Here is an 18,490-nt window from a genome sequence, read left to right as displayed (position 1 = left end):
AAACTTCACATACCTCGGCTACTGCTCCCCTTGCCTACTTGCCGTCGTACTGTATATTCACCAGCATGAAATTGAATTGATCTGAAATGGATGGATCACATATATGAATAGATTTCACTTCTGCACACTGTGGCTGCTGTGAAATCCAGATCTAGTCCACATCTGCAACCAGAACGCCAGTGGAGTTGGTTTCTCTCGGGATCCCCAACTTTCTACTCACCTTAAAAAAGAAAAAAGTTGAATGCTTCTTTTCTTTCTTGCGTGTACTGTACTGTACCTCCCACATAACTCAAACTGAATTGTGAATAACATCAACCAGTCTCATAATCTAACACCCACCCTGTCTAACATGAAATTAAAAATAATATCAAAACAAAAGTAATGTAATATCCATACATACACTTTCACACAGTTAACAGTTAGTTAGCACCCAGTGCAGGTAGCAGGTTCCTCAGGATGGGAATAACAATGAAGCTAATTAAGCACTCCCACACTGCGTTGTCAAATATTTATACCCCAATATCAGTTCTCCTGTCAAATGATTACTGCCTGTCAGTGGTGAAGTCACAACACAAGTTTCTTTGATATCTCCCAGGTTCTTTCAGTACCCTCATCTATTAGACTTCAGTTTTTTGTCCATGTTTCCGTGTGTTTCTGCATCTTTCTCCGCACCCGTCTCTGTTCTTCGTCTCCATTCCTATCTTTATTCTCCGTTTCCTCTTGTATTTGCATCTCAGTCTCATTTCTCCACCGTGTTTAAAGGTGCCAGGCTGCCTCTTCAGCTTTCTGCATCGCTATCCACGATTTGCAGAGCATCAGAAAGATGCACCTTTTTGTAAATATCACCGTAATGTCTGAAACTTGGTCGGAACTGTCAGGATAATAACAACTCCACACATTCTCTCCCAGGTTTCTATTGCTTTCTTTTCCCTGTCAGCTCAAGGTGAATGGTGACTGATGGGATGTCAATTAGCTCTTGCAGGCCATTAGCGGTGAGGTATTGCCGTTCCCTAGCAACTGATGGTTGAATCTGGCCAATAATCTGAATCAAATTCTTATCTGAACTAAATGGGATGTAGATGACCTCCCTGACAAATTTTGTTGTGTGTGTTTGTGTGTTGAAGCAACCTGACACAATGAGAGCTAAATTCAACCATCTGCTGCTGTTGCCCTAACAACGGTACCTATCATGAGGACAGTCAAGGTTGTGTGTGTGTGTGTGTGTGTGTATGGGATTATTATGTCGTAATAGGTGGTGGCTATGCATTCACATTCTGGTTATGGTTCCTGAGGTTTTAGGCTGACGTTACATAATGCTGTGTGTAATGAAGGCAGACAAATGCTTGATTTTACAGTTTGCTACTTCGTTATGGTGAAGAATTATAAGCATCCACAATGAAATCTTGGTATAATGTGGACATTTGTGACTAACAGTCATGTTGGACCATGGAGCTATATAAAGGATAGGGCTCAGTGTCAAACTATTGAGGTTTAAATGAAGAAAGAACATTTGATGATGTCTATATTTAACTTCCTTTAAGTCCTTCCTGTCCTGATCACTTGTCGATTTCATACAAATATGCAATGTGTTTGTCATTTTGCAAGAACTTCTTAATCGGTTGCTGTTGGATGTCCAGAATGCACATAAGACAATTGAAACTATGATTATTTTTAGGCTGAGGTCGTTGCAGAGTGGAGAACAAGCAGATAATGGCAGCTATATTGGTGCCTGGATCCAATCTATTATTTACATTACTTTGTCCTTTGATTAAAGAAGTTGAAATGAATCAGTCTTTTTGTGTGTACACACAGAAAGCATAACAATTGAATTAAAGTTACTTTTTTTTTTTCTGCAGTCTGCCAAACTAGAGAAAGTGGCCATTCTATTTTTACATCAATTATTTTGTGAGGGGTAAACATCAGATGACTTGCATCTGAAACAGGAAAACTCGCTGCTCTGTTTTTTTTGTTTCTTTTCCTTTGTAATTCTGTCTGGATGAAGCACTTGATAGCTGTAGACTCATTCTGTCATTCAGGATGCTGATAATATTTCATTATAAAATATCAGAGTGCAGCAGTGGATTGTGCTTCATCTCCTATATACATCTCCCTGCTTCAGTGAAGTAAATTTAATTCAACTTCCCTTAACGGCACAGTTGGACCTCAGCTGTGCGGTAATCTGGAATCACCCTCACTGTGCCTCCTCCTTCTGGCTGATGTATGGATTTATTTCAGTTAGTGGGCACCCAGGTGTACTTTTGTAAGCTTTGCAGCAGGTATACCTGTGTGAACATCTTGCACACACACACACACACGGCACCTGTCATCTAGGTAAACTGTTCCACTCTGTCTGACAGAAGGACTCTGTCACAATTTTCAGTCTTCAGAGTACCTGTCTGAAAGTGTGTCAGTATGCAGCTGAGTGAATGGCAGCTTCTTGTTGGAGTTACAGAGTGATGGATACATTAAACCACCTTACTCACATTGTTTCCCTCTCCTCAGTACCATACTTTTTTTTTTTTTGTTCTCCTACTCACAAGCTGTAATCTGCCAGACAATGCAAACAGCATGTTCCTAAGCAGGCACAAATTTGCTCAACCAGAGCGCTGCCTGTTCTGTATGTGTCTTCTAGAAGGACAAGGATAGCGATAAAAGCTGCTGCTCTCTAAAGGTCTCCTAATTAAATGCATCAGTAGTTCTTCTTTTCCTCTGGCTCTAAAAAGGGACACGCCGCATCGGAATGTGGTGTAATCCTGTGCTGCATGTTGATTATTGTTTTCTGTGTGTGTGCGGGCGTTTGATTTGTTTCCAGCACAGAAAGTGTAGTCATTGCGTTCAGGCATCTGAGACCCGTGCACGCTGTCATCATGGAGATGAAACCCCTGTCATGAAAATACTTTGGCTCTCTCCATGGCCCAGTCCATATTAAAGGTTAATTCCACAGTTCTTTTCAAGTCTGTGCCAGTTAGCCTAAGGTCCCACTGACGCAGGAAGAATGGAGCATAGTGGGAGATATCCAGACTCACTTTCCTGCTTCACGAGTTGAATTTGTTGAAAGCAAAATTGTGCATGAGACTTAATTATCACAGTGTGTAATTGCTGGCTGAGATGAATTTCTTCCATCAGAGTAGGCTATTTTCCTGCAGTTCACTATTAAACAGTGTGAAAAATATCATATATCAAAAAAAAAAAAATAAAAAAAGTCATCTTTACAGGGATAAAATAATAAAAGCCCTGAAACTTTTTCTTTTATCCTTTTTTCATGTGCTTGGAGAGACTTTTGCATTATGTTATGCTCTGCCACCTGTCAATCATGCACACATATACACACACACACACACGCAAACCAATATTTACTAATGCGGAACTCCAGAAGCCGAAACTAACATATACCAGCTCTGCACTGAACCCACATACACACACATATATTTCTTTGTGATGATGTGTAAAGTGATTGAAACTTGTACATAATACATTTAGTTTGTGTAAAAATGCCTAATATTGGATTGTTTTTCCCACTGACAGTGTTTTAGTTGTTTATTGTGTTTCAGTTAAGTGAAATTCGAAAAAAAGAAAAGCTGATTAGCTATTTAGACCAAGTGCATTTGAGAAATAAATGACATATTCTCTCTCTCTTTCTGCACAGCCAGCTCATGCTTGAGTATGTCTGCATGCTGGAAGCGGTGCTCTGTGCAACCTTCAATTATCATGGTGTGTAATTGCTGGGTGAGATTAACTTCTGTGTACGCCAAAATAGAGATAGATAGAAAAAGTGAGATAGCGGTCAGATAAGAGGAAGATGCTGATGGCTGTGTTTATGTGTGTGAAGGAGACATTGCTGAAAGGGTGATGAGATTCATAGCAGGAGGGCTGATGACATATCGATGGAAGCAACTCTGCTCTAGTCTATTCCAAAGAATAAATACTTTAGCAGGAGTCACTTTTTTCCTGAACTAGTGCACGTGAATGTGTGCTCATGTGTGTTCTTAAATTATTGTCAGTTGAGGTTAAGTTTGCATTCTTCACATTTGTCCTTCTCCACGGACACTACATAGGCAGCGTGCTTTGGTTGTTTGGTTTCCATTTAACCAAATATAATATACCAAATTATACAAAATAAACAGTCAAACTTGTGAGGCCATGGACATTAAATCTAAACGAACTGCTTGGGTTTAATATAATTCTGTATTTGAAAGAGATATAATGACACATAAAATGTTGTTTGAAGTAACAATTTGTGTCTGTTTTTATTTCTTTATAAAATTGTTAAATTAAACAAAACACGCAAGAAAAAAAAAATCCTGAATCTGTGAATATGCAAATATATTTTATTAGAAAATAACATGTGAGCTTATTTAGCCTTAATGCAACAGAAGAAATATTACCACTGCACATCAATTTTAACATTGAAGCTCATCATAGACAGTGTGCAGATATATATAAATATATGTATATAAATACAGCTGAAACTATATGTAATAATACACTTTCAGTGGCAGTATATTAACGCAGAAGTTTAAATGAGAAATAACTTACAGGACATTTAAAGAGCACAAATCCGAACGCTTCTAGCCATTACTTTTTACACCCACACAACTCATTAATACTGGGAGAGTCTTTGGAAAAGTTTCATAGTTTCTTCTGAGCTAGGCGGTAATTTAAGTTGAGTCGCCTGCGAAATCAAATCAATCGTACCGTTGTTCTAAAATTTCACATTTTAGAAGAGAGAAAATAATCTGTTGAATACATTTGAAGTCTAGACAAGTATTTATCTCTGAATTTGTTTTCATCTCTCCCTCATACTGAGGCAGCAGCTTCTACCAGTGGGCTTCAAACAGACCAGAAAATGAGCTGCTCAGAAAAACTGAGCAGTAGCTGTGACTGAGGTCCTGATGTGCATTTACACACACAAACATAATCTGGGTAGATTATAGAAATCAAAGAGTTGCAGTCAGCAGGGGACAATATTGCTGTTGGATAGGACGCTCTTCCCGTTGACCTCTGTACAGTAAGGAGCGATGCTGCTATTAGTGTGAATGTATGTAAAAGCACACACACTAATATGAGGTCTCCTCTCTTTCTGTCTCACAGCATCCAACACTCAACATGTCTCTCTCTGTCTGTCTCTCTCTCTCACTCAAACACACAAAAGGTATTAGCTGGCGGAAACACACACACACACTCACACACCTACACATACACACGCAGAGTCCTATCCTGCCTTATTTTTAGCTGTTCCTCTCCCCAGCCCTGACCTACATCACAGCATGAATAAAGCAGCAGAGAGATGAAGAAAGTGAGCTCAGAGGGTGGAGGGAGAGGATGGGAGGAAGAGGTTTGGGGAATAGGCGAATGCAGAGACAGGGCGGGAGAGAGGGAGGAAGAGACTGAGACAGACACACCAGCAAATCCAGAAAAATTAATTCCCCCCTGTGTGAAACGACAGTTCCAGTTCTGTCAGCAGACATCACCTGCTACAACATTCCCAGAGGAGGCTGCAGAGGGCAAATACACACACTCACACACACACACACACCCACCAAGACATACGTACACACACAATTCCAAACACAGCAAATACAGGACCTTGGATCGACAGAAATCAGAAATCCCCATCATGCCTCAGACCTGACAGCGGAGGCTTCTCCCACTTTAAATGAAAGCTGACAACAGCAGCGAGCTTTGAGCTTTGAATTATTAAGGCTGTGTGTCTGACATCATAGGCCAGCCGTCATCAGGCTTGAACAACGCTTCAGTGCCTTTTGCCAATAGAGGGTAATCAAACAGGAGCTTTCAGGGTGGAGTAGTGCTTCAGGACAAAACGCGGAATTTGATTCAGGTAGTGTTTTGCCGCCTCCGAGCACTCAAATAAGGTCCATGTTTTTGATGTAGCAGATCAATGCTTTTTACGCTGAAGGCCGGCGAGGCTTTGTATGCCTGAATGCATGATCCGTCTCTCTTTGATTGTGCAATTCAACCCTCCTACTGTACACTCTCCAAGGATGAAATTTGCAGAGAAAAAAAAAAAAAAAACCTCTGGGTGTTACATGTAAGTCAATTACATACTTCATACAAATTCATTCCGTTGTAAGGGAAACGTGTGAGCTGAAAACCTCAAAGCTAGAATGTATTTATCCAAGGAGAGGATATGGAAATACTCTTCTTACTCTCTCCTTCCCTTAAGTGTAACGTACAGAGTCCCTAAAGTGGTGGAAAGGCCTGTTAGCCTCAGGAAACCGGTTCTCTGCTGCTGCTCACATAAATATGGGTACTTTACACATACACACACACACACACACGCACACAGAAATTTAGGCCTTTCTGCATAACACCTCCCTTGTGTGTTCGCGATCCCTTTTCATCAGCAGTCATCCTGCTTGGTTAATGCCTCCCTCAGCTCTGTGTTTCGATGCTCATACAATGTCTTTCAAGCTACATTAGGAAGAGAGCCATTCTGTGTACAGATAGAGGCCGTAATGTATCACGATATTATCTGAACATTATACACGTCAGGGAAGATGCTGCTCTCCCTGCTCGCCTCTGTCCCCTCGAGTTTGTATGTGCTTATTTCGTTTCATTTGCTTTCACCTTTTCCTCTCCGTTCTCTTCCGTTCGCCTCCTCTTCTCTTTGTGTCTGCCGTATCTCTCCTAGTCCGTGTATGTGTAGGTGGGGGAAAAAATGATTATTCTTTGAAATTGTTTTGTTATTTGTCGTGATTTTTGGATCCACTTTTTAATAGGTAAGATCCTAATAACTGTGAGCAACAAGGTGATAGCCCAAGACCCTGCTTTTATAATGTGATTAAAGCACTAGTGCTCAAATACTTTACCAAGCTTTGCCTACCTGCTACATCAGCTGCTGCAGGAGTGTCTCTTTGTGTGCTGAATGGGCCCTCACAGTACTGTCAGAAGGTCATTAATCCACTGTATCTGCTTTGTTTGTCCACAGATATCGATGAGTGTGCAACCCAGATGCATTACTGCCAGTCAAACACAGTGTGTGTCAACCTGCCCGGCAGCCATCGCTGTGACTGTCTGCCAGGCTTCATCAGAGTGGACGAATACTCCTGCACCGGTACGTCTCATGGACAGTTTTCTGGAATTTCTCTTGACCTGTGTTTACACATATGTTTACAGGTGGTTAGTGCTCCCTTGTTCCATTCATTGCAAATAGTGTCGCTCGTCGATCCAGCAGTACTGTTGGCTGCTAGGCTGAGAATATTGGTGCAGACTGAACCATTTGCATTTAATAAATACTGGATTGATTGCTCTGAAATTTGGTGCAGAGATTCACTGAGGGCAGCAGATGAATCTCAAAACTTCCACTAATCCCCTCATGGTTCATTTAGCGCTGTCAGCAGGTTGCCAATTTAGTTGACAGTGTATGTGGACTTTAATTGATTGAATTTCAGTAAAGTTCATCCTCATTCATTCATTTATGAGGTGTTGGTGGCATTTTCTTCAGCCTTAGCTGTAGTTTGAGTGCTAGTTACCATTGAACACACTAAAAGATGGTGACCATGATAAACATTACCTGCTAAATTGTCAGAATTACCAGTTAACATGGTTGTATAGTCCCTTTTGTTTTTGTCAGTTTTACCACTATGACATCGGCTGTGGTTTCCACACTGGCCCATACCATTGCTCAGTGACTCCTAAATGTGTTGGCAAATGCTGGTTATATGGGGGTAGAGAAATGAATGCAACCTGATTCTCCAGAAACCCCAGAGTCCAACCTAAAGGTTGGGAAAATCAGTGCATGATCCACTGAGAAAGGGTGATTGCAGCCATTCATTTTTTTATGGCTTATCTACCATAAATATTCAGATTAAAATATTATGCTTTCATTACATCCCTGACCTTCTCAAAGCTGATATTATATAGTATAGCAACAAGTACGGCAACAAAAAGCGAACATTTTATGCAGGTTTATGTCTGTGGCTAATGATCAACATAGCAGTGACACCTGTTCTGGTTTACAAAATCTTTTTTTTTTGTCTTTTTTTTCCTAAAAGGTTTTAGAGCAGCATGTTTTCTCAAGAGTGAATAGGATGTGCATGGTTGCTGCTCAGTGTTTCTCTGGAGAAGTGTGCTTTAATTAGCTCAGAGTTGGCAGCCACGCAGGGACAGGGGGCTCTAGACAATCAATCTATTTTGGAGCTTGTAAACTGTCCTGGCTGCTGACTGGGTGCCCAAGGAACACTCTCTACATCTGCTGGGAGAGATAAATCCTCTCTGTGTGTCCTTTTCCCTCTTCCCGCTTCTCCTTCAGCTTCTTCTTGAGGGTCTTCGATGCTTGCATGAATGCAAAACAGTCAGCGTTCACGCAGGGAGGTGATTGCTTATATTTCTCAATGTTAACACGATTGCCTATAAGCTGCTGTAATTGGTTCATTGTGTTCAAATCTGTATTGTTATTCTTCATTGTGTCTGTGGATCTGCACAGATTAAGCAGGACACAGAGACCAGTTTGTGTTTGAACAAAGGAATTTACAGGATGTTGGAGCATTATCTTAAACAAATAAAAAGTATTTTTTTGTGGAGAGTGGAGAGGTCTTACTTACTGAAGCCACAATATATTGTTCATAGAGAATGGAGAGTGGCGACACCGTGAACAGAGACTGGAGGCTTACAGTTTACTGCATCTGCCACATCCTAATATAACCCTTTAACACTTTTGTGATGGATTTGGTCACAGTATTTAAAAATTTAAAGAAGTTGGACAGTGTCAGTTCAGATAGGTAGTGTTACCATTGTGCAGGCACAAAAGGACTGAGTCTTCCAAGCATATCTGGGTTTGTATTATGCTTTTCCTTACATTACTTCTCACTTTACCCTTTGTCAGTTTGTATCAGTGTCGACATGTCTGTGCATAGACGCTTTCGTGTGAATACACAATGCCATGAACGATGAACAATACAGCTTCACGGTTGCCATTCAGGGGTTAGTGACTGTAATACCTGTCCTCAGCCATATGGAGGGAATCACCTATTTCGTGACAATCAAGCAGAACAGAGATAAAACTGAAGCACTGCAGGAGAAATGTATTTCCTGAAGTCACTGCTGGCAGTTGTTTGTTTGTTCCTGCCTCCCCAGGCCTGTGTGTGCATCTACTGTATGTTTGCCTCTATAGACATTAGGCAGCTTGTGGTTCCTTCAGCCACCCACAAACTTAGATATCTGTAGGCAAAACCACACTCAACAAATGCACTCTGAATATTGCAATGTGATCAGCTCGTTCCCCAGACAAATAAAATGACGCCTATAGCACGTTACTGCAGCACATCATGCATCATCCTTTGGCCTCATCTCTCTCTCGCTCTGTTTTTCTACACTCTTTCAGTCTCTCCTGCCGTGCAGAGTAGCCTGTCCTTTATGAAGACAGCACCCTGTAAACAATAGGAGGCTGCAGTAATTGTGGTTCCACTTGATTTCACCTCTATGGAGGCAGGCAGGCAGGCAGCACTGGACAGAGGGAAGAAAAGAGGCTGCAGGAAGTGTGAGATTCTATACCTCACCTTTTCAAAATGCCACAGAGCTGTTGTCACTTCCATGTTTTTGCAGCCCAAATCAGTTCACGGTTAGTCCACGATGTGCTGTACATTGCTCAAAGTAACATTTTGTGACTCTGATATAAAAGCATGTTTAATTCCGGCTCCACACTAGATGATAATTGGACAGGTGAAACATCAGAGATGTCTGTTATTCCTAGGAGGAAAATCTCACAACAGGCATCGAGAGTGAGCATACAACTATGCTAGTTTGTACAGTAGCAGTAGCTTGGGACCAACTATAAAACTTTATTTCCAGCTCGCGCTGCAAAATTTATCAGCCATATTAATGATGTGTGTATTCTCACAATTAAAATATTAAAAAACAGGAAATCTGTCATCATGTCTCTGCTCTAAAAACTGGGTAAAGCTTCAAGTATCAATCTAGTGTGCACCAAGCTTAATGTCAAACTGATCATGTGTACCTTATGTGATGAAATTATGTTTTGTCTTTCTCATGGCTGGATGAACCATCTATGTGGCCAAAGAAATAGTTGCTGGACCCATTTGAACCCACTACTTCTCCGATTCTTCATGGGGGCTTTCTTCTCAGCTGGATTATGAGCTGGCACCTGGTGTGCTGTGTGGTAATTTGATTAAACACATACATTTAGGATTATGGCATGTAAAAATGAAAATAGTGATTTTGAAATCCAAGAATAATTATCTTATCATGTTAGTTAATACTGTGTTCACTGGAGCAAAAAGAATGAATTTACAAGTCGCAAGAACCAGGTGTCCCAGAGTGCAATGAGCTTTGAGGTTTTCCTCTGCTAATTAATGTTTTGTGTGTGTGTGTGTGTGTGTGTGTGTTTTGTTCTGTCCATGCATCACTTCAGATGCAATCCCACTTTCTAAAAAGCTGTGTGATCACGATCAATCTGAGGTTGTGTTGTAAGAGTTGAAGCTTGACTTCTTTTGTTAATGTAACATCGTTTCTGTCTGTGAGATCAAATAGCTCCTACTGGCCTGTGTCTTTCCTCAGTTTCTGAACTTAACCATGGGGTTAGTGTGAGCAAAAAGTTAAAGTTAAAACGTACTGTACTGCTTAACTATGTGCAGCGTCATCAACCTGCATTAGAAGCTGTTCTTGAGATGAATTTTGAGAAGAGGGAAAGTGTCACAGGTTAATATAAGTTTATTAAATAGATATTTATTTTTTAAGAAGAAGACTGAAGTGTTGATACTACTTGTGACACCCTCACCTTACAGTGCAGTACAAACACAATTCATGTGACTTCATCTGTGGAAAGTCATTATGATCTTTGACTCCAAGTGTTCTTGGATAATAGTTGTCTGCAAAAGGTAATTGTAGAAATATCTGTCTGACTCCCGCCGTGTACTTATCTCATGATCTCGGGGTCTTCGGAGAATAGTTTTTTTGCATTTAGCAGGCACAGATAAGGCTCACAGTTAGAGATTAAACTGTTCGAAATGAGAGATTTAAGGTCTTTGCTTCCTCTTAGATCTGTGCTGTAAATAAACTCCAACAGCAGGTTCGTCTTAAGCCTGGAGGTAGGATAGCTATTTTAAAATGAACGGGGCATCTATTAGACGCTGCTATGTGGCTTTACACACCATATGACTGGGAGTCATCAAACTTACTGTGTAGTTAATCGCTAAGAACTCAGCAACCAATAAACGACTGGATTTTTCTTTCATTTTTTAAATACCAATATTGATTGAATAATTATGCCAGTGAAGCTCTAAATAATATCATTAGTCTGTCTGCCTGTGACTCCTTTATTGTTCCTTCAGCTAACATAAACACATGCTACAATTTCAACTGTATTGATTGAACGGGGCAGTTTCCGCTCAGTTAACTAATCTTTTAATCGGGCAGCAGCTACATCACACACCTCTATGCTCATCTGCACTCTTCTGCTCAATACTCGCTCGTACTTTCTTAGCACCCTGCCGTTCATATGCTCGGGTGCTACTGTATGGCTGACTAAAAGAAGCTGCCATTAATTTCATGCATCGGTTGCTACATATATTCTCAAGATCTCTAGCACACACACACAGACACACACACATTATATGTTTAATGAAAATTTAATCAAATCCAATTCCAATTATACATGTAATGAATGTGGAGCCCAGGTGTGACGCTACTGGAAACCTTGGCAACTCTCCCTGTATACATTAACTCTTCAAAATGGAGGTCACACTGTCAGGCTGGCTCAGCACCAGCCAATTTAATAAGCCCATCAAATACAGTTTGTGAAGGAGTCAGATAAGTTTTCTTTAGTGCTCCCTTTTCATCCATTTATAATTTGTGCAGGGAAGCTGATGTTTATATTTAGGTTCCCCCATAAAGGTTTGATGTAAGAAGTGTTTCTTCCTGCTTGTCTGCAGCGTGCACGCCATCCAGAGTAATCTGTCCCCATGTTACATTGCTTTTCTGCATGCTTTGTCTCTTCTTTGATGAATAATCTTACCGCCCCCTTGGGTCAATGCACGTGGACACGCGGAATAATAATGCTGTGTGGCTACCGGATGGATGTTTACTCAATTGCAGCCTAAGCATCTCTATTGCCTTGAGCTGTATATTTCATTGGGAGGTAAATGAATTGCATTATCTCACTGATTCTCTGCTGCTATACACAGAGGATTTAAAGTGGGTGGTCAGGATGCTATGAAGCAAACCAAATGCTAATGCCACTAAAGAAGTGTCTATAATCCATGATGTAAATGGACATATTTGCAGCACAATGAGAAGCACTTGTGGTTTAAAGTGCCCGGTGTTTAATGCTTCATATTATTAATAACATGTGACTGAAACACACACACACACACACACACACACACACACACACACACACACACACACACACACACACACACACACACACATACACACATACACCACAGCCTTAGGGATTTCTCTTCCGATGTCACCTTTCCTGTTTCATCTACAACACATGTATAGACAAAAAACATGTCCTTAAGCTAAAAACACACAACAACACAACATTCACTTTAAGTCTCTCGTGCCTTTATTAAAAAAACCCATAAAAAATGCAAAGTGTTGTTGGAAAACCAGTGAACCTCACAATCTCTTCAAACAAACACTTCCTGACCGCCATTGCTTCCTTTGTGTGTATATGTATGTCGTCCTGTGTGGTGACAAAACAACCAGTGAGAGTCGGTGACATAGATGCCGTGCAGGACGGCGTTCATTTATATAGCGTGCTAAGAACTGTGTCAGCGACATTACAGTACATTAAAATTAGTGTTAAAGATCAAATAGCAGAAAAAAGGAGGCAAATTATGACCTCTTTGGCTTTTGATATTCCCCAGCATCTCTGTCAGATTAAGATCTGGACTCTAAAAGACTGGTACACATTACATTAATGTTTAGAGCCACTTTCCTGTTTAATCACCCAACTTTGACTGAACTCATGCTGATTTACAGCATTGTGAAATTATTGTGTAGGATATGTTGATAAGAATTATTTTCCTTCCAATAATGGCAAACAATCTTGGCCAATGTCATGGCACTAGTACGATTATGTAGGCTGTTTTGAATCAGCAGCATAGATACAGTACATATAAAAGAACCGCAGACCAAGCCTGACTAGGAAGGACTCAGGCTCATAGAGCTGGCGAGCCTGGACACCAGAAGCAATAGCAAGCAGGCTCTCCACAAATGACGGCGACCTGCCCTCAACAGAGATGAGGGTTATTATCTGGCCACAAATAACCACCTGTTATCACATGACCTCACTTGGTCATGTGGCACAACACAATAAAGATCATGTGCCTGACTCTGCTACTGCTATAGTGAGATAAGCCCAGAATGTTTACAGTAGATTTATTGTTGAACATATTTATTCCTGGAAGTGGAGAGTGAAAATCCATGGTCATGTACTGTATGTATTACTGTTAGATGACATCTAGCAGCTGCAGTGAACATTATATGACCACTGATAACCACTCAAACGTTTGTGACGAGGACGTTGGGGTGGAGAGCTGGATCAACAAAACATGACTTTCTCTGTTATAATTCTAACCAGTCACGTGTGTGACGAACATCATGTCAAGGGATAGAAGCTGTAATTTCTTATGCAAACAGTCAACATTTTTACTACGCCGTTTGTTTATTGCCTAAACCTAAGCCACAAATCTTTGTGCCTAATCCCAACTAAAATCCAGCGTTTTTGGTTGAAAGTGTTACACTAGATTTTGGTGCCATTGTACCAGATGATTCTAGGAGGGGTGCATTTTTGACAGATGCTTGCCTCCATACCCAGGGGCGTGTGTTGAGATCTGGGATATCTTTTTGTGAGGCATTGTTCACATCAGCAGATGATTCCTGTGAATAGCAAACACAAGGTGTTCGAGTGTCTCCAATTACCTTTCACTGATTGGACTCAAGACTTTCTAACTCTTGACTCCAGTCAGATTATCACTAGTCTACATTCTCATCATTTTTCTAGCCTACGCAGTGAATGATTGGTTTATGTAATATACACTCTCTGGAACAATCTAATAAAATATAATGCAGCAGTTCTGCCATTAATTTTACAGTGTTATTACGTCTCAGGTGACATTGAAACTATTTGAAAGGTGATAATTTGACTACATGTTTATTATTGAGGTCATAGTTGAATTGTAGTGCACTATGTTTCTAACGTTCTGTCTTCCTCGTTTATTTAATTATGCCTTGTAACCTTGGAAAGGTAACATTTATGGCAGAGCTACTCTATTGAAGATTTTTCAAGTGTACCCACTAAAGTGGCCAATGAGCATAGACTAAAACAATACACTGAATTGTTTGTTACTAGTTAAAACAGACACAACTTGAAGAGCTGACCGTATCTAAGAGAAATTCCATGTACTGTATAAATGCTGGTGATTCCAAAGGATTCATTTATTTTTAATTAGAAAACACTCCCTTACTTTAGTGAGGACATAAATCATTCTGAAAATAATCGTACAAATGAAGGAAAATAAAAGTACCTCTTCCTCATAAAAGGACAGATAAAAGAAAAGACCAGATTTTTATATCGCCCTGTGCAAGAAGCACTTTAACCTCTGTTTTGTCTCAATAAAATCGTAATTTTCTTCCAAGCACATCTTGTATATTAGTCAGAAACAGTCGTGTAAGGTCATTTAATTGTCTATTGGGTCAAAAGAAAACTGCCTCTTGAACTTTGGGTTGATTACAGAGGGAAAATCTGAACACTTCTCTCACATATTTTATGGCAATCTGTGTCCTTCAGGCTAAATACTATGACAGGCAGTCAATATTTCTTCCCCCATGACACAGAACAGATCACTGCTGAGTTCACATTACATCAAGGTGAGCAGCAAGGCTGAGGCAGAAAGTGAGCATGACGACTTTGTGCTGGCAGAAAAAAAAAAAAAAAGACAGAAACCCTTGAAAAATCTCGCCATGCTCTGTTCTTTTTTTATGGGCTTGTCACTGGTCATTAAATTTTACATTACTGAAGTGTTCTGCTTGACATTACCGAATGAGAGAATGGTAGCAGCTTAAGAGATGAGGACATGCTTTAGAAATTTATTATGCAAAGTCAAAGTGCATTATGAGGTGTTGGTTTTACTCGTGGATCCCCTAATGCACGCAGTCAGTAAGTTTTAGAGATCATGCTTCAGAGCACTGAAAAAGAAACAGAAAACAGATCTAAACTTTAACACCATGTAATAGCTGCGACACAGATAACACTGACTTAAATTTGCATTTCACTGTGACATGAGAAACAAAGTGGTGAAATAATTTGCATAATACATCTTCATCAATATATGCTCATATTGCTTATATTGATCGGGCTCAGCTGATGAATATTTATTTATTTAGATAAAAACTATCTTTCCCAAACATGTTGAATAAGCACAATATATGTAGAGGCTAGTGGTTATCTTTTGTTTTGTCTCTGGCTGTAGAGTTTCTGTTAATTTCATCTTCCTAGCAAATCTCTCTGACTGAGATTTTTCAACAGTCAGTTAAATTCTGCTGTGTCCAATAACAGGTATTAGTAATTGTTCTATTGAGTGTGAATAGAGGGACTTTGGTTGTGTTTCATGAATTACAATTATCCCAGTGATGTATTTTCTGTTTTTAAAGCAATAATTGCGTTTTGTGACTCATCCCTTAGAGATAGGGTGAGGAGCTCAGTCACCCGGGAGGAGCTCGGAGTAGAGCCGCTGCTCCTCTGCATCGAGAGGGGCCAGTTGAGGTGGCTTGGGCATCTGTTTCGGATGCCCCCGGGACGCCTCGTAGGGGAGGTTTTCCGGTCCTGTCCCACCGGGAGGAGGCCCCGGGGAAGACCCAGGACACGCTGGAGGGACTATGTCTCTCGGCTGGCCTGGGAACGCCTCGGTGTCCCCCCGGAAGAGCTGGAGGAGGTGTCTAGGGAGAGGGAAGTCTGGGCATCTCTGCTAAAGCTGCTCCCCCCGCGACCCGGCCCCGGATAAGCGGAAGAAAATGGATGGATGGATGGATGGATAGTTTTGTCTTCTATACTCTTACGAACAGATTACACTGAGTTTCACACTGATTCAGAGATACAGATGCCTCTCTTACCCAGAACAAATTACAGACAGAACAACAATCCATGAACAAGAAATTATGAGATTGTTACCATGGTAGGAGAGCTGTTAATCACAGACAGCATTAGACAAGAAAGTAAGAGATTGGCAAAGGCTACAAAACAAAAAGAAATGTTTTACTTACTAGTAACATAGTTCTTAATACGGCAGTGTAATTATTAAAGACTTAGACTACATTTTTTCCACAGTAACCCTGAGAAGGATGTCCAGTATTACTGACATTGTTGTAGCTGCTATTGGTGGTTATATTAGCACGGTGGATGACACATTTTGATGAAAGACAATGAAAGTGATTTTTCTTCCTATAATTTGACTTTTTATCTTCGAATTTTGACTTGTCATCTCTTATATATATTCCATTCCTAATATTTTTGTAATATTTAATATTATTTTTTTATCTGTTCATGCAAATGTAAAAAAAAAAAAGCTGAGATCACTCTTCACACAATAAGCATAGTTATCAGAAACATGACAGCTTAACACTGACTAACACATAATAAGATTTTCCAATAACATGCCAATTGAAATTTGCATTGTGACCATGGTAACCATGGTAATATTAGTCTAGTAGTGGACAGCACTGGTGAGTCAGGACGGCCAGAGAAGGTTTTCAGGGGTGCCCACAGTGTAGAGAAATATAGAAATATTAAAACAAAGTACTGGTACCTCAGTTAGTATAAGCCTATTATTTGCTGTAAATGTGTTTAGTTTAGTTTCACCACAGCTTCCTCACATTTCACTTCTGTGTTTAGTGCAGTTTAAACAGCAGGATTGCATTAAAGTATTATTTGGCCTAGACAGTGAAAATTGAGGCAAATAGTTGTTGATGTATTTAATATGTTTCAGGCTGAGCAGAAAATTAGCATTCATCTGAGGCTGACACCATTTTACCTACAGAAGGCAAAAGGAAAGTGTCAGTTGTAACCAAATTATGCTTTTATGCAAAGAAAGGCAAATAATAATTTTGTGTATGATGTGAAGTGCTTTGTGGTGTGGAGGGGTACGTTTTTACACTACAGAAAATGTAAAGCATCCGTAGCATGCACACTTTGCAAAGAAACCCAAAGTTAAGTTATTTGTGTTTCGTAGTTGTATAAAATACTATAATGCGACATCTTGTCAGTGATGACGATTTCGAGGTGCTTTAAGTTTAGACGCAGCTTGAGTTTTAACCTGCCCCCCTAGATGAGCCCCAGTGATTCTGTTTTGTGGAGGAATAACCTCAGTGACCCCCCCCCCCCTATCTTCCAGGAACAGTATAGGAGACATGGTGAGTGTGACAACCACTGTCCACGGTTCAGATGATCATTCATTACGAATGATTACCCCGGCGCTCCGGGGGGGGGTCACCTCAACATGTTCAGACCTGATACTGCATCACTCTGTAATCATCACTAATTAGACCAAAGCTGACAGAGATGGGCAACATGCTCAGATGAGGCTGCTGTTATCTCCAGGGGAATCGTTTAGCTTACGACTGTCAATGTAATAACTTTCCAGTGACACAATCGTCCATCACTGCGTTACGTTATTGTATTGTAGAAAAGAAAATCACCCCTCGGATATTCCCACAGGTACATCTTATAAATCTCTGATGGTTAATACATTCCATTAATTGTCAATTATTATTTTTCAGTCCACCCACATCTACTTTTGCCATATTTCATATAGAATTAAGTGTTAACTGTTATATTATTGCTGCATTACGTATTATTTTTCAACATTTAATCAAGTAGTTCACAACATCAAATAGACATTCATCCCATTCTTACATTGATGCAGAACATATAACTTTTACAGTAGACTACAGGCACTACAATAGGTGCAGCATTGAAATGCAAATCAATCTCATAACACTATACAGGTTGGTGTAGTTCCTAAATGCACATAAATTCCTTTTACACACTTTCTTTTTACATCTCTCGATGTTCTTACACCGATGCCAAGTTTCTCTCACTCCTCACTGGTGGAGAAAGAAATATCTGCAGCAACAGCAGCTATTCTATTCAGGCCATTATGTCCTCCATCACACTGGGTACACAACCCTCAGCCACGGAGCTGCTGTGTACTCATGTTTTGGCAGTACTTACAGCTCAGTGTAATGCACTTATGCATTTATTAATGTCACATTACACATTCTACTTTTGCAGTTATCCCCATAAAAAAAATAAATGCCAACATAAAGCTGGATATAGAACGATCATAATATAGATACTTTTGAACAATAAGTGTATAAGCAGGACCCAGCACACCTGCTATTTTGCTGAAAGTACAAATTGGTTAGACTGGTAATTCACAAGACCAGCAGTTAGGATAAATGTAGACTAGAGGGTCTGGTGATAAATAAATACACTCTCAGGCAC

The 18,490-nt window shown here is 40.2% G+C and overlaps 1 protein-coding gene across 1 annotated transcript in view; it reads left to right on the top strand.

Moving 5' to 3' along the window:
- The window catches only part of LOC113174490 (protein kinase C-binding protein NELL1), a 185,261-nt gene that overhangs the window by 122,437 nt on the left and 44,334 nt on the right, over nt 1-18,490 (top strand). Inside the window, exon 13 of the mRNA XM_026378542.1 lies at nt 6,950-7,075. Within this exon, the coding sequence (XP_026234327.1) occupies nt 6,950-7,075 (126 nt within the window). The remainder of the gene's footprint in view (nt 1-6,949; nt 7,076-18,490) is intronic.

This window comes from Anabas testudineus, chromosome 3 (genome assembly GCF_900324465.2).
Source record: "Anabas testudineus chromosome 3, fAnaTes1.2, whole genome shotgun sequence".
Classification (NCBI taxonomy): Eukaryota; Metazoa; Chordata; class Actinopteri; order Anabantiformes; family Anabantidae; genus Anabas; species Anabas testudineus.
The sequence above is the reverse complement of the archived record's forward strand: the minus strand, read 5'-3'. Positions and strand labels throughout refer to the sequence as shown.